The following is a 16,089-nucleotide window of genomic DNA, read 5'->3' as shown; positions in this document are numbered from 1 at the left end:
GCTTTTTAAACTTACATAGTTATCAAAGGAAAGCCAACTACAAAATAATAATCAACAGAATGTGGTAATCCAAAGGACAGTCATTCAAGAAATCAGTCATCTTAGTTATAAATAATAAGTAGCTCATTTGTGTCCTTGTTATTATTGTTATGTTTTTATTTTATTAAACCTAGATGTGCTATTTTGAGATATGACCATACTTGCTCATTAAGCCAGAAGTGTTTATATCCACCCAGGGGGGCTAATTCAGGCATGAAAAAGGAACTCATGATTTAGCAGTTGATGAGTAGATTTAATTGGATCCTTTGGGTCAGGTTTTGAGTGTATCACACCTAGTGTCTGGTATTTCTCCCTACCTGCATCCCCAGCGTGATGGTAGTCTGTTTTTTCTTTCCTTATCCTCACAGCTTCTACATCCCTTCGGACTTCAGCTCCTGCAGCCGAGCCAGCTATGAAAAGTTCTTTGAAGATAAATTATCAAATTGCCTCTTTAATGCTCCGTTGCCTAGGAATATCATATCTCTCCCGGTTTGTGGGAACCAGCTGTTAGAGACGGGAGAAGAATGTGACTGTGGGACTCCCGAGGTACCACCGAGTTCTTTCTAAAATGATCTAGTTTGAGGGGAGGGTAAAGGTCAATGGAAGAGCATACATGAGATCCTGGGTTCAATCCTCAGTACCTCTATTAAAATAAAGAGGGTGAGAAACCTAATTACCTCCTCACTGCCGAATTTTTTAAATTAAAAAAATGATCTAGTTTGTTTTTCAATTACTAAGAGATAAACTATCAAAGGATGTGGGATTCACTAAAAAACTGCCTGCTTCTTTAAAATTGTGTAGGTGTTTGTAGACCCACGTCAAGCCAGCCTTTCTGACAAAAACCTCTGCATTGCTTAAGGCCTTCCTGATTTCTGTCTCAGGGTTCCTTCTCCATCGCCTGTTTTTTAAGTTCCACTCATTCGCTTGGGCTTCGTGTCCTCATCCCTCCTTTTCTAGCAGGAATACTTCATGTTTCTCACGTGCCTAAGACTCACAGAGCAGTCAGGCCCAGCACGGTGATAGCTTAGAGAGCATAAATGGCTTGCCCAGGGTCACCGAGCTGGTAAATGGAGGAGCCAAGACCTGGGTTCAGGGTGTGTGTTTCAGTAATCCTAGAGCCACCCCGCCCTGGGATTGGTCCTCTCTTACTGCTTTGGGCCTCAGGAGTTGTTTCCATTAGAAGTGCCTGGCTTGATCTCACCCTCCTGACGGGGCAACCAGGGTTCTGCATGGGACCTTTGCCCCCATGTTATTAACATCTAATGTGAATAACACACCAAGCCCTCAGGGGATCGCCTTTTCAGTAACTTCAAAAAAGGATTATGCATTTATTCCTTCTATGAGAAAAAGGAGTCTTTCCTAGATGATGGCTTTGTTTGAAATAAGGGCAAGAGTTTTAACCCTGGGTATGTGTAATTCTAAATACATCGCTCCTCTTGGGGAATCTCGCAGCTACAGGGAGAAGTTTCTGAAGTAGGCATTTCCCTGGTGCCTCGTGCAGGCACCCCATTTCTCGGAAACAAGGCAGGGAGAACCAGACGAAGTATACTGATTCACAGAGAGTTTGAATTAAATGTCAAACTTGAACAAAAAACTATATTTTTAGATTTTCATTACATGTTCTTAAGACTAAATTTACTTCTGGATAAATACAAAATTGATGAGCTGAGCTAATTATGTTCTTTAACTATTTAGATGAATTTTATTTTTTAAAAAACTCCCTTTTCATCTTCAGTATTATTATGGGATATTAAAGGAACTGGAAAACATATTTAAATTTAAAAAAAGATGTAAGTAGAATTCAGATAAACAACAAACCACCAGTTGCTGCAAAATGTCAACATTGCTAATGTTACGTTTTTTTTTTCCCTGAAAATCATTTTCAGACTGTATCAAAATAAGGTCTCTGTGATGAGTAAATTATATTGTGAATTTCACTGAAATGAGACCAAAAGGTAATCTGGCCGTTGCATTTGTTTCTGATCTTTCTTAGGAATGTACCAACATTTGCTGTGACCCTAAAACATGTAAAATCAAAGCAAGTTTTGAATGTGCAATAGGAGAATGCTGTGAAAAATGCCATGTAAGATTATTATTTTATTCTATCTTAATAATTATGCTTACTCTTTGTTCTGTATTAAAATCTTAGGGATTATGTTAAATGAAATAGGCAAAGTAACATTTTTCTGTCTACAAGATAATGTTACCTCCCATTTATCAAGTCCTCACTGAGTGCTTTGCAAACAAGGCTATTTAATCCTCCAACAGTCCTTTGAGGTTGATATTATTTGATTTTGCTCTTGAGGGAGCAGAGTCTCAGTACAGAAAATGTGCAAAGTAATAGAGCCATTAAATGGTAAACTCCAAAAATGATGTTCCAAAAGCCAGCGCTGGTTACTACTGTTAGGCAGTCCAGACTTGTTCTGCTCACTGCAAAACAGGCCTATAAATCAGGAGACGAGGTAAGGGGGCAAGGAAAAACGACTTTATTCGGAAAGCCAGCGGACCGAGAAGATGACAGACTGTGTCCTGGAGAACCATCTTCTCCAAGTCAATTCAGGCTCCTTTTATACTAGAAGGAGGGGTGATATAAGGGTGGTTAGTTGCAAACTTCTGGGTGTCAGAATCCTTTGCTGTTGCAGGTCCTGTAAACCTCCAACAAGACAAACGTTATTCTCTGTTTTGCAACTTTTTATCTCTATGTGAATGGAAAAGTCTTACACCCTTAAAGGCCAGAGTCTTGAGCACGGGCTGTCCCGTGTCTTTCAGGCTCTAGGCAACATCCTTTTACAAAGGACGCAGAACCAGAGTGACTAAGTGACTGAGCACAGGAAGCGGCGCAGGGTTAGAGCTAAAGGAAGGGATCGATACATCTGTTCTTCCCGATTACATTCCTACCTGCTGCTGCTTCTAATGCTACCTGGCTTTTTTGGACCAAATATGAGAATTGCTTACATATTCCTTTTGTCCACAAAATTAATCAGTCAATCTAAGAAAGAGATGGAAAATTTTATTTGCGCCAAATGGAGGATTATAACCCAGGAAGAACATCTCAAAAGCTCTGAGAACTGTTGCATCCATTAGAGATCAAAGCACAGTTACGTAAGCTTTTGGGAGGCAGAGGGCTCTGCATTAAATGGCATATTAATGACTTTACGAAAATCCAGATCTAAGCATCACCGTGGTCCCTTACAAGGTCACGCAGGAATGTTATCTTTAAGGAGTTTCTTACTGATGCTCGGAAAAGGTTGCTCTTCACGGTTCACCAGGTATTTCTGCTGATAGGGGAAGTTCAGTTGATGCGAGGACACAACGCGCAGTAGAGGGGAGAGAGGAGGCCAAAGGGCAGAGATAACTTTTTATGTTTTAATTTTCTTGTCTTGCCATAAAATATGGATTTTATTTCACAATTTAATAATGGTTTAGTGGAAAAGGCTTTTTTAGAATAATGTGGGGGGACTCCTCTATCTTCAACCTTTGAAGTCAGTTCACGGTGAAAATCTCAGAGGAAAAAAAAACCTAAGGTGAGGATGCTATGTCATTGTCTCTGTAGGGCTTTTTTGACTTTCTCTTCAAGTTTAGCATTTTATATTCTGTGTTACGGAGAATTCTGTATTACGATTCTTTGTTTATGTCTTCTTAATTAGACTGACTCCTAAAGTCTGGTGTCTGATTCATGCTCGCCTAATAGAATTGCATCCATTTAAAATGCTCAGTAATTATTTGTAAAAGAAATATGTAGATGGCATACCAAGTTATAGGTAGGATTTAGGACAGGTGCACTTTTTTTGTTGTTGTTGTTGTTTTTTAATGTTGGAGGGAGAGGAAAGAAATAAAGGAGGCCAAAAGGAAGAAAATTTGAGAACTTAAGTAGTATTCAACAGGTGTTTATTAAGTCCTATTTGTTAGAGATTATAGGTGATTTTTTTAAAAAAGTAGTATTTGACCCCAGTGATATACATACCTGAAACAGATGAAAATATAGTGCATGATTAAATGCCCAGGTAGATATTAGAATGACATATGGCCTTTGGGTGATACTTCCTACATATATTTTTCATATAGTTTTCAAAAGGTCCTTGTAAAGTTCATACTAGATTGGGAATGGATTTTCAGGCAGATTAAAGCCATCTGCTAAGGATACACGTCTAGCTACTGGCAGAGCCAAGATTCAAACCTGTGTCTTTCAGATCCCAGCTCAGGGCCCCTTTCTCACCACACATAGAAAAGAGGAGCAGCGATGGGCATTGAAGAAGTCAGAGAAGTGTTCATGGAAAATGAGGCTTTCAATTAGTCTGGAAAGGAATGAGTAGATTTTAGTTACATAGAAAGGGAAAAATATTCCAAATGAGGAGGCTGAGAGAAAGGATAAAGAAAAGAAAGTATAAGCATGGTTTGTGTGACACCTGGTAAAAAAGCTAGTCTGACTGGAGCAGGGCAGCCTGAATTTGGATGGTTTCATATTCTTCAATGAAAATTTGGGTTTTATTCTGACACCAGCGTAAAGATACTGAAAGTCCTTGGATGGTATGAGAACATGCCTGCTCACTTCAGCTAGGGAAGAGAATGCTTCCGGTATCCACATGGGCCTCTTCAGATTTGCATGAATGGCAGACTTTGTTTTACGAAGGTTTCTCTGAGGAAATAAGAACAAGATTTGCAGTAACAGGCTGCAATGGCATTAACATGTCAAATGAATATTTACGTCTCTCTCCCTCATAATAAATCATTCCATAGGAAGCAGTGAGCTGAAAAGGAATATCTGAATATACAATAAAAGGTATTAAGGATTAGGAAACATGATGCCTGGGAAAGCCTCCGAGCATGCTGATCTGGGCTTATAAACAAACTTACCTTCCTTACTATGGGAGATACACTTCAGGAAATCTCTGAAGCTGCAGATTTAAATCTCCTTGAAAAACTTGACAAAGCTGTATTCAACAAAGGGAGAAATAACTTCCTTCTGTGCATCTAAGATATTGCTTGGTTTTTCTGCTGTATTTTTTGTTGTTATTTCTATAGTGTTTGCTCTACATATTCAGAAATATTGATTCTTTCACTGACTCAGGGCATTGGCCAAAGTCAAAGGAAGTAATATAATGGGAGACAGTTTTAGCTTACACAGTGCAAATGTAAATGGAAATAGAATGATGCCTCTAACTACCTTGCCAAAAAAAAAAAAAAAAAAAAAAAGGCCATAGGGAAAATGCTATTGGCGTCAATTTGAGCTTTTAGGGTAGGACAGGTGGAAAAAAGCCTTTTCTCCATTTTTACTTCCCTACAGTTTAAAAAGGCTGGTGCGGTCTGCAGACCAGCAAAAGATGAGTGTGACCTGCCCGAAATGTGTGTCGGCAACACTGGTCTTTGCCCTGATGATCGATTTCGAGTGAATGGCTTCCCTTGCCAAAATGGGAAGGGATACTGCTTGTTGGGGATGTGCCCCACTCTGCAAGAGCAGTGCACGGATCTGTGGGGACCAGGTAGGAGGACAAACCGCATCGTGGCTGGCATTCCTGCCTCTCTCTATGCGCATGCGGAGGAAAATCATATTCTTCCAGGTGGCAGAGTTTAATCATGGCCAAAGTAGCGTTCTGGCCCATTCTTTCAACTTAGAGATTGTGCCACTGCTTAAAATCTTGCATAAGTAGTCAACTTTGGTGTTGCTAGATTTAGCAAATGAAACTAAAGATGGCCTGGTTAAATTTGAATTTCAGATTAACAATTTTTTTTTTTTTTAGTATCAGTACATCTCATGAAATATTTGAGTTAGAGATACACTAAGAAAAAGTCTTTGTTTATATGAAATTTAAATGTAACTGGGTGTCCTGTACTTTATCTGGCAACCGTAACCAAAACCCTTCTCAGTTAATGAAACCCTTGGAATTGTGTGTTTGTATGTGTGTGTGTGTGTGTGTGTGTGTGTGTGTGTGTGTAGGGGTAGCAAGAACGTTGGGAGGTAGGCAGAGAGTAAGGAAAAGGACAGAAAAGAAAAAGAGGACTCTGGGAATACAGAGGAGCGGTGAGGAAAAGTGAAAGTTCTTAAATGTTCATTTTCTCCAGAACATCAGAATTTAGAAGTCATATTCTCTGATTACCCCATAAAACAAGAAATAAAAAATAAAAGCATAACTTAAGAATCCTCATAGGTTTTTGGGGGGGAGGGAAGAGTATTAATTTTATTTTTTCATTGAAGTATATTCAGTTTACAATGTTGTGTCAATTTCTGGTGTACAGCATGAAGTTTCACTCATGCATATAATCGTGTTCTTTATCATTATAGGTTACTACAAGATACTGTGCTATACAGTATAAACTTTTTTTTATCCATTTATAGTAATTAGTATCTGCAAATCTCAATCTCCCAATGTATCCCTTCTTCCTATCCCCTTTGCCCCCGCTAATCAGTAAGTTTGTCTTCTATATCTGTGAATCTGTTTCTGTTTTGTAAACAAGTTCATTTGTGTCCCCCCCCTTTTTTTTTGGATTCCACATACAAGTAATATTTCATAGGTTTTTGATTGCTTTTAACTTCACTGTTATTGTTTCAAAGGCTGGATTCATATTTTCCATGGTCTTGCTTATTGAGCTTTAAGGGGAGGCATCCCTGCACAGAGAAGGAGCAGAGGCCTTAGATGGATCAAGCTGGGTGTGAAGTCTGGTTTTTCCATCTCTCTTTCTGTAACTTTAATCAAATCATCCTCCACTTCTTTATTGATAAAATGGGAATGCTAATAAGAATGGTTATTACATGTACTGTTGACCCAGCACTGTTCTCAGTGGCTCACACATATTAACTCATTTAATCCGCGTAACAACCCCATGGGGAGTACTGTTATGTAATCCTCATTTTACATCGGAGCAAATCAAGGGGTTAAGGCACTTGCCCAAGATCACAGAGCTCTTAACGCCTGAGCACTTCACCACTGTGTTCTGTTGCTCATCTCATGGATCCGAGGAAGGCTCCACAAGAAATGAAACACGCAGTGCTCACCACTGTGCCTGGCAGAGCAGAAGTCTGACTCAGCACAGCGTGTACGTGTGACGGCAGCGCACTCCAGCAGGACAGCATTCCAGTATCTCCCTGTGGGTTGTTAACACAGTAACTGTGGCTCTTCCAGCTAAGTCTTCATATTTAGATGGATTTTTAACCTGCAGCAAACCATCTGGATGTTTCCAAATATTTAGCTAGCCATTATTCAAAAATATGCTATTTAAAAGATCAGTTTGATTCCAGCCATCTCTCTTAATGTCAAATTATTGCAGCCTATATTCCTGAGAATGGTCAATGGGATTATACTAAAATCATATTCCTCATTCTAGTTTTATATTTCATGAATCCTTGGCAGCATTCAACTACTTTTTTCTTTTCCAATATGTTCCTACTGACCATGCCTTGTCCCAGGAACCCAGGTTGCAGATAAGTCATGTTTCAGAACGAATGAAGGCGGGTCAAAGTACGGGTACTGCCGAAGAGTGAACAACACTCACCTTCCCTGCAAAGCGAAGTAAGTGGCCTTGTTTGAATCTCCCTATCTCTTAGACCAGGGGAGTTTCTCACTTCCAGCCACACATTCTCATTTATCTCATTTAAAGAGAAAGTCAATTTGGACATCATTCATTTGGCAAACATTCATTGAGTGACTATTATGTGCTATATTTTGGCTAGACAGTGAGTTAAAAAGACAGATAGGGAGGACATGATCCCTTTTTTCCAGGCCCTCATGATGGATGCTTCAGATGACACCAAGTACAACTGTTGTTTAAAAGAATGAATGTTTGCGATGGACCATGCAACAGTGGAATGGGCCTGGTTGGAAATGTGTTCATGGATTCTCCAGTCTACTTTAGATGCTTTTCCATTTAGTGTCTTTCATTATGACTCTAGCATAGAAATATGTATCTACTCAGAGGAATAAGCAATATGGTGACTGTACAGGTTTTTTTTAAACTTGCATGGCATTACATAAAGAAGAAATACAGTCAGAGGAAAGACTGACAGTTCACCTAAAGATTTGGTTTGACCCTTTGTATTGATATCCTGAAAAAATTCTAGAATATCATAAGTGATGAACTCTAGTTTTTCTATATTTTTTGATTCTGCAATTTTAAGATGACTTTTAACATTCAAATTATAATAGATTAAACTTTGTGCCTGGTCCAAATTATATGCAGACAAACTAATGTCTAATAAGAGGTTGAATGAAAAAGATCAGATTTTTCAGTTTTTCTATTAAAAAACACTAATTTTTCTAGATGATAGATACTACCAAAAAAAAAAAAACAACCCTATATTTTGGACATAAGGCTTTAGTGAGGGCTGAGCAGTTTCACCTGAACTTGCAGGGAGACAGTTCTCTCAGTAACCCCACGTGACACCTTGGAATGTCAGCCAAGGCTCAGCCTTATACTGACGCAACTATAGTTGAGAGAATTGTTCTCCCACAATTCATTACAATAAATAAGCAACCTTACCTGAAACAAGATAGAAACAGACTTCCTAGGTGCCCTCCATGATGTTAGAAATCCTTCCTCCTTGTATCTCCTTGCTCCATCATGCACATGACCGCCTCTCCCAAATGTTTCTCTTGGTCCACGATGGCTTCTCCAGCCCCAATCATTGCATTCCAATAAGCAAAAAGGAGAAAAAAAATTGAGGAGAAGACATACACCCTCACATAAGACCAACTTCAAGAATCTACAGTTAAGTTTCTACTTCTTTCCCATTGGCAAGAATTTAGGTAATTGCCAAAATCAGGGAATCTGGGAAATGCAGGATTTTTTTGAGCGACAGTGTGCCTTGCTAATAATCTTCAGCGGTTCTATTACTGAAGCCTAAGGGAGATGTTGTTATAAAGGAGAACTAGGAGTTTCTGCGCTATGGAAAAATATCATTGGTTCAATATTGATAGTCAGGGAGCTGATTTACATTTGTACAAAACTGCAGTTTGGATCCTGGTATTATAACTGCAGCAAATTTTGGGTTTTCCTCAGGGATGCCATGTGTGGGAAGTTGTTCTGTCAAGGTGGGTCAGATAGTATGTTCTGGAAAGGAGATATAATAACTTTCAAGACATGTAAAACATTTGATTCTGAAGACATCAATCAAGAATTAGGCATGGTAGCCAAGGGAACCAAGTGTGGGGATAACAAGGTAAGTTGAAATTGTGGCTTTTACTCAAAATATTATTTTTGTTTTTCGTTTGTTTGTTTTGTTTGTTTGCTTCTCAAAGCCTCTTTGTGTTACCCGGAGCACAGTTTTCAAAGCAATGTTTATGCCATTCATGCATTCGTGCCTGCATGCTTCCCTCAATATTATTTAATAAGTAGCTATTATGTGTTTAGCACTAGATTGTTAAACTCGAGTAAATTTTATAGCCCCCAAATTGGTAGGTTCTCAGTAATAATAATAAAGAGAATAATAACAATCCTATATTTTTACATAAGTGGTAATTATTTTAATTTTGGAGATGATGTGATATTAACACATTTCCTACAATATTTTTGTTTGGAATGGGTGCCTTATGTCATGTGCAGTGCTTAGCTCAGTGCTAAACTGCAGTCTTAAGTGTTGGACTAAAGAGGTGGTTTAAGGGAAGACCCATGAGGAATGATGTGGAGTAAGGAAATCTTTTAAAGAGGGCTTCCTAAATATTTTATTATAAAAATTATCTAGATTCCATCTTCCTATTTTCGAAAGAACACTGATTTTCCCAACAAAAAGATAAGTCTGATAATAACAGTGGCTAAAAACACAAGACTAAACCCCAAAGAGCTGACAGTATGCAGAGCTGAAACCACTGAACATGAGCGTCAACTTTGTGTTTTTCACATCACCTTCAGGTTTGCATTAATGCAGAATGTGTGGATGTGGAAAGAGCTTACAAATCGGCCAATTGCTCCTGGAAGTGCAAAGGACACGCTGTGAGTTTTGACCACATGTCCCCAGGCTTGCTGTAGCTTATGTCATTTTAGGTCAGGCAGTTCTGACGATGTTCAGGTAACGTTTCAGCACTGACTGGTTACCATTCTTAGGTTTATCTAACCTGTCAGCAGTTTGGTTCAACAAAAAACTCCCTCAAAGGATGTAGTACTGGAATTCCTATTACTGATTCGTATGTGAGGGAGATGGTTGAATGGCTACAGAGCAGGGGTTGTTCTTTTTTTTTTTTTTTTCAGACTGGACTTAATTATGGATGAATAGGCCCTTTGGGTGGATAATCAGTCCAATGAGAAAACTAACAGAATCACTGCTCCTCTAGGTGTGTGACCACGAGCTCCAGTGTCAGTGTCAAGAAGGATGGATGCCACCAGACTGCGATGGCTCCTCTGCCAGGCTGGTCTTCAGTAGGTACCACTGCATGTCTAACCTCCTCCTCTGCCATCCTCCTTACTTCCTGTTCTCTGAACCTCCCGGTCCTTCATTTTCCAACTATTACAAACCTCATCCCGTCTGAGAACTCTCAGTAGTATGATGCTTTCCCTGCCTCGTGGAAAATGTTTTATACAGATTTCTTCTTGATTTCCTCTATCTAAATATTACAATAATCATGATAAAAATGTGTTTTCATTTTACTGGCTATGAGAGATTTTGCCAGGAATGCATGTCCTGTGGAAAGAGTGGATGGAATTTGTGACAATAAAGAAATAAGGGCCAGTGAGATGCGTATTTGTGAACTTCTCATAGTCTCACGAGGCCCGTGTTCTCTTTGTTGCAGACTTCTCTGTTGTGGTTGGGGTGCTGTTCCCCGTGGCTGTCATATTTGTGGTGGTTGCCATAGTAATGCGGCATCAGAGCACCAGAGGAAAGCAGAACAAAGTCCAGAGGCAGGTTTTTTTCTTGCTTCGGGGACCCCCCTTTGGCCTCTAATTCATTTTAAATGTAAGGATATGGCCCAAATTATCAAATTTAATTGCAATTTACTTTAAATACGCTGAAATAAGTACAGATACATTTTTCTTGGACCAGAGGCTGGGTATTCCTTTTACTGAGAAATCCTTCACGTGTTTTTTTTTTCTTCTCTAATCAATGTTTATAATTAATAAGAATAATTTATTATTAAAGATTTTTATGCTCATTATACAAATACAATATCTAAAATTTGTTGATCACTATCTTTATGACAAGCTCTATGCTTAGTCCTTTTATATGTATTACCTAAATCTTCACAAGGAAATGATGGTAACTATTGTTTCCATTTTATAGATGAAAAGGTGTTAAATATTAATCCTTACTATAATCCCGCAAAGTCAGGCACTTCACATTTTTACTGATGTGGAAACAAGCTCAGGGAGGTGAACAAGTGTGTTAAAAGTCTTACAAAGTAAAGAATGGAAATCTGGAGTTGCAGCTAGATCAGGCAGTGTTTCAACCATAATCTTAACACTACGATATCCTTCTAGCGTTTTTTTAAAGACTGACTTATTCACCCAGAATGGGCTTTTAATAAATACTTTATAAATAAAGTAAATCTTTAATTAAATGGCATAATTTATATAAAAGCTGGATTCAACAGCACTGTTACTGGGAATTAGAGCTCTGGAGAGAGTCAAAAAGAAAATCAGTGGTGGTGATTCTGAATTACAGGACAAGGAAACCTGAAGACTGTCCTAGCAGACAACGGTCTGGTCAGTTACCAAGGATGTCACAATGGGCAGAAGATCTCTCCTGAATTTCCCCCTCACAGTGAAGGAACTGCTAAGTCAGTTTACATGATGCACTTTCACACGCAGGTCACGGTCTGCTGGGGGCACTGGGCCACGCAAACAGAGGAAGAAACCACAGGCAGTGAAGGCCGGTCAGCCACAAGAGGTGAACCACTGTTGGCACTGTGTTCACAACGGCCCCCAGTTTGTGATTTTCTCCCCCTCTCGTCCTGACCGCCCATCTGTCTTTTCTACTCAGCAGTGTTTTACAAATCCACCTGACTAGTGTGTTGCAAGGACTCTGGGTTCTGTAACTCCACGTGCAGAGAGTCCACCTTTGCCTTTTGTTAAATACAAGAGAATCACCCTAAAACACAGAGGCTACTTTGCTGGGGGTCTCAAAAATGCAAAGAGAATAAAGGGAAGGAGGAAGGCAGACGCTAGATCTCTCTCGAGCATGTGCTCTCTGATTCTACCTTGATTCCTCGTTCCTTCCGTAAATGTCCCAATAATGACAACCATATGTATTTTTGTATGACAATACGCACAATATGTATAACCCTTAGTTCCCTAGTTGTGTCCTGCAAGTTTAGAAATGTTAGAAGTTGTTTAATGATAATGACATTGGTAATAATGTTTTGGACGGAAACTTATCTGCCTCTAATAGCTCTGGACACAGCAGAGTGCAGCAGCGGGACCACTGTGATGTTCCCTCCAGTCTCTTAGTGCCATTTTACTTCTGATCTCATTAATCAGAAGGGGCTTCTTACTTGGAAGCTAAAATTAGGAAACTGATCATTTCATTTTTTAAAATTTATTCATTTTTATTGAATGAAAGAATCTCTCAATTCGACAGTGCTTTACAATTTTCAGATGTTCCACACGCACGATTCCATATAATCCCATTTTTAAATATAATTTTTTCTTTTTAGATGAATCCGGTGAAGCGTCAGGCACCTGATCTGCCAGTAGAGGGCAGTGAGCTGCCAGCTTCTTTTGTGAGTGAGCAAGTTCTCTTAAATATCCCTTCCAGGCTAACCTCAAGGAAATGCTAGTGCAAGACGTTAACCCACAATGCCCAGTTATCTCTTCAGAAGAATGTTGAGATCTGTGTGAATTTCATATAAAATACAGATTCTTCTGCAGAAGTTTTTTGAAAATACAAAGTGTGCATCTGCCCGTCTGTTATACTCCTAAATTGAACCCATCACCCTGAGTTACCGGGTCTGGAAAGCTGATAACTGGTTATAGAAGAGTGCTGGTCTGCTCCGTACAGTGCCACCTTCATCGCCTGTCTGTAGGCATTGAGCCTGTTTCTGAACTTATGGGCTCCCCTAAATGAAAGCAATTAAATTTAACAGGTTTAGACGATTCCTAGTTCTCCATTTCTGAAAATGATGTCAGCACACCTTTCCACTAAGCACACCCATTTTCAAGGATTCACTTCTTAATTACTTTTTAATCTTCTTACTAGCTAAATACAAAGCCAGATTTCCCACCACCGCCGATTCCTACATCTGTATCATCCTCTTTCCTTGTAAGTATCAGATGGTCACTGGCAATTTTTTTAATGTCTCTTGTGCCCCATGTGAATAGTGTCTTCAAATCCATGGGTTCCCTTTCAGGATGTGCTAAGCTAACCTGAGCTGTCATAGCCCTCGGGAATATCTGAGAAAGGCCCACTCAACTGTCTATAAATTAGCATGGGTATTAGTTTTTTATTGTTAAAAATAGTTCTACTGTTTTATTGTTAAGAAATGACACACTTCTGCTGTAGGAGCTAAACTGTCTCCTTCAAAATGTAGTTTCTAGGTGCTTATTTGGGAGGATATAAAATCGTATTATAAATTATATTTATTATAGATGGAACAAGGCCTATAGGAGCCATTGTTTTCTGTAGGAGGCAGGGTCTGAAAAACAGACCACATAAAGGCAAACCCGGAATAAAAGCCAGGCACTTGTCAAATAAAAGGTAGTGTCACTCACTCCGGTGTTTCCTGAGCATCTTCCCTCATCCCTGGTAACTCTACTGTGAGTGAAGGAGAAAGGACTAACATGTACGGTCATTTTTTTCAAGAATGTTTACATTGGTGGTGGGAAAACAAGTCATGTATATATGGAGTGCTCAACTCGTATATTATTTGTGCCAACACAGGGGTTACCACTGAGAAGCATGTGGTGAGGGGAGAATGAATGTGGTCGGAGTGGTGAAAGTAGGAGAAAGATCATTTGACTAAGTAGTCGGAATTTGTCCTGGACCCTGAAAGTTGGGTAGATTTTAAAATAAATGAAGAGGAGGTCAGGGAGGAATTAAATAAGGAAACAGTATAGCTAACATGGGAAACGCACAGCGTTGCGAATGTCTTAGCTAGAAAGCGATGATGACTCCAATAGTCTTCATCTTCTCAGCGGTATTACCCGGGGGCAGTGAGGCGGAGAAAATGTCCCACAGGAAGACCGCTAGGCATCGCATAGTCTCCTCACCTCCCCCCTACATAAGTGGCCAGATGGAGATTTGGATCCCAGTGGGATGTTTTTCTCTCCTTCTTCCTTGCCCTCCCATGTTTCCACTCCTTCACTGGGATGTATCAACTAATCTATAAAATAGAAAGTATGACTACAGAGAATTTATTTTAATTGCTTAATAGTTCAAAGTGATAGAATATTTATATTTTGGGGAAAGTTCATTATTCAAGAATTTTGTCTTTTCTAGGGCTTCAGTCCAAAAGCCTGAAGTAACAGCTGAGCAAGGATTGGTGGGAGGATGATCAGCTCAGAAGACTGGACCATCTGGATGGAAGAGAAATATCCTTACTTTCTCACTATTATTTGTTTTTGATACCCAGGGAGATGAATATTTCTTGGTTCAGATTATGCTTTGAAGGGGCTAAACAAACTTTCAAGAGAGACATACTCTTGATAATCTTTGTATGAATTAAAAATTTCTATTCTCCATACTCATGGGAAAGAAGATGGCTTTTAAAAAACAGCTCTGAAGCTGAAATCTGTAATTAGATGGTTTCCTAGTCTTCCACCCCACCTCCTTTTTTTTTTTTTTTTTTTTTTTTTTGGCTTTTTTACTGTGATGTTGACTAAAATTTCTTTCAAGTATTTTGAGCACCTTGATTTTCTCATTCAGTAGAAATTAATTCACCTTCTAATGAAAGCAAAAAACAAGAAATCACAGGAAACTGGGAGGGATGAGAGAAACTGTATTCATCATTAGATGACTAGCAACATCTTGATTATTTTAACCATGAACCTGTCAAATCAGAACACTCAGTTACCAAGAAAATTATATAAACATTCTCTGGTTTATGTAATTTTTTTCTGCCTTATCTTCTGCAGTCCTTATTAGCTCTGTCATTTGAAGTTCACTACAACTGATTAAGACTGTATTAAATTGTGATTTTTTTTTCATAAAAATTTGTGTAACTCAGTTACTGGTGAGCTTAAAGGGAACATCACTTTCTAGGTAGGAAAAATTTTAGTTAAATTAATAACGTAAACCAGTGGCCTGCAGGAAGAGTCTGGACTGCAGATTTATTTTATTTGGCCTGAATGATTTTGGTCACAAAGTATTTTTAAATGTTTGGAATTTATTGCCAATATTTAAAAATTAGAAGATCTTGCATAAACATACAGATCGCCAGCATTTTCAAAGTAACTAAATGCTTTGTCAACACTGGAATCTCCCCGCCCACAGCAGCCATCAGCTTAGTTGACTGGTGGTGGAACAAACATTGTAGGTTGCCTACCAAATAATCCCCTTCTTCCTTTTCAGAACCCTAATTTTGTTCAGCTTTCCAAATTTTAGAAAAGACAATCCTAACTCCATCTCCTGGATAAATCTCTGTCACTCTGAGGCAATCACAATAATCACATTTTCCTTACAGTGGTTGATTTGAAGGTGAGTGTATAAATCGCCTCCCCCCTTTTCTGCCAATGGGACAAGACAGGGGATGTGTTGGGGACTGTCTAGGAAAGATATCCTTGTCCCTTCTGGCTATTTGGATATCCCATGTGGTACTGCTGCAGCCACATTGTGATTATGAGGGCAAGGCTGGTACACTGAATATGATAGAGCAGAAAGGTGAATAAAACCTGGTCTTTTAATGATGTCATTGAACTGGTGAATTAATAAACTGCTGGACTTTCTACTGCCTGATCAATAAAATTTCCTTGTTGTTTAAGTCATTTTGAGTTAGATGTGCTCTTACTTGCAACAGAAGTCTTCCTGACTAGTAAAGTAGCAGCTCCCATGATTAGGGCACGTGCTTTTCACTTCATCATTACTGCTACATATGCTTCCAGAGAAAGCCCTTCCCTTGGCAATGCCAGCTTTAGACATTGCTTAGCAGTTAGCGCTGGGCAGTCTGCTACACTTCTCAACGCTAACACAGTGTT

At 39.1% G+C, this 16,089-nt stretch overlaps 1 protein-coding gene across 1 annotated transcript in view; it reads left to right on the top strand.

Moving 5' to 3' along the window:
• The window catches only part of ADAM28 (ADAM metallopeptidase domain 28), a 49,371-nt gene extending 33,282 nt beyond the window's left edge, over window positions 1–16,089 (top strand). The window contains exons 13-24 of the mRNA XM_032470840.1: window positions 408–585; window positions 2,033–2,122; window positions 5,324–5,519; window positions 7,442–7,544; window positions 9,031–9,190; window positions 9,880–9,960; window positions 10,299–10,383; window positions 10,755–10,863; window positions 11,770–11,848; window positions 12,615–12,680; window positions 13,157–13,219; window positions 14,396–16,089. Coding sequence (XP_032326731.1) covers window positions 408–585; window positions 2,033–2,122; window positions 5,324–5,519; window positions 7,442–7,544; window positions 9,031–9,190; window positions 9,880–9,960; window positions 10,299–10,383; window positions 10,755–10,863; window positions 11,770–11,848; window positions 12,615–12,680; window positions 13,157–13,219; window positions 14,396–14,416 — 1,231 coding nt within the window. The 3' untranslated portion in view covers window positions 14,417–16,089. The remainder of the gene's footprint in view (window positions 1–407; window positions 586–2,032; window positions 2,123–5,323; window positions 5,520–7,441; window positions 7,545–9,030; window positions 9,191–9,879; window positions 9,961–10,298; window positions 10,384–10,754; window positions 10,864–11,769; window positions 11,849–12,614; window positions 12,681–13,156; window positions 13,220–14,395) is intronic.

The sequence above is a fragment of the Camelus ferus genome, chromosome 31 (genome assembly GCF_009834535.1).
Source record: "Camelus ferus isolate YT-003-E chromosome 31, BCGSAC_Cfer_1.0, whole genome shotgun sequence".
NCBI lineage: Eukaryota > Metazoa > Chordata > Mammalia > Artiodactyla > Camelidae > Camelus > Camelus ferus.
This window is presented reverse-complemented; position numbering and strand designations above follow the sequence as displayed.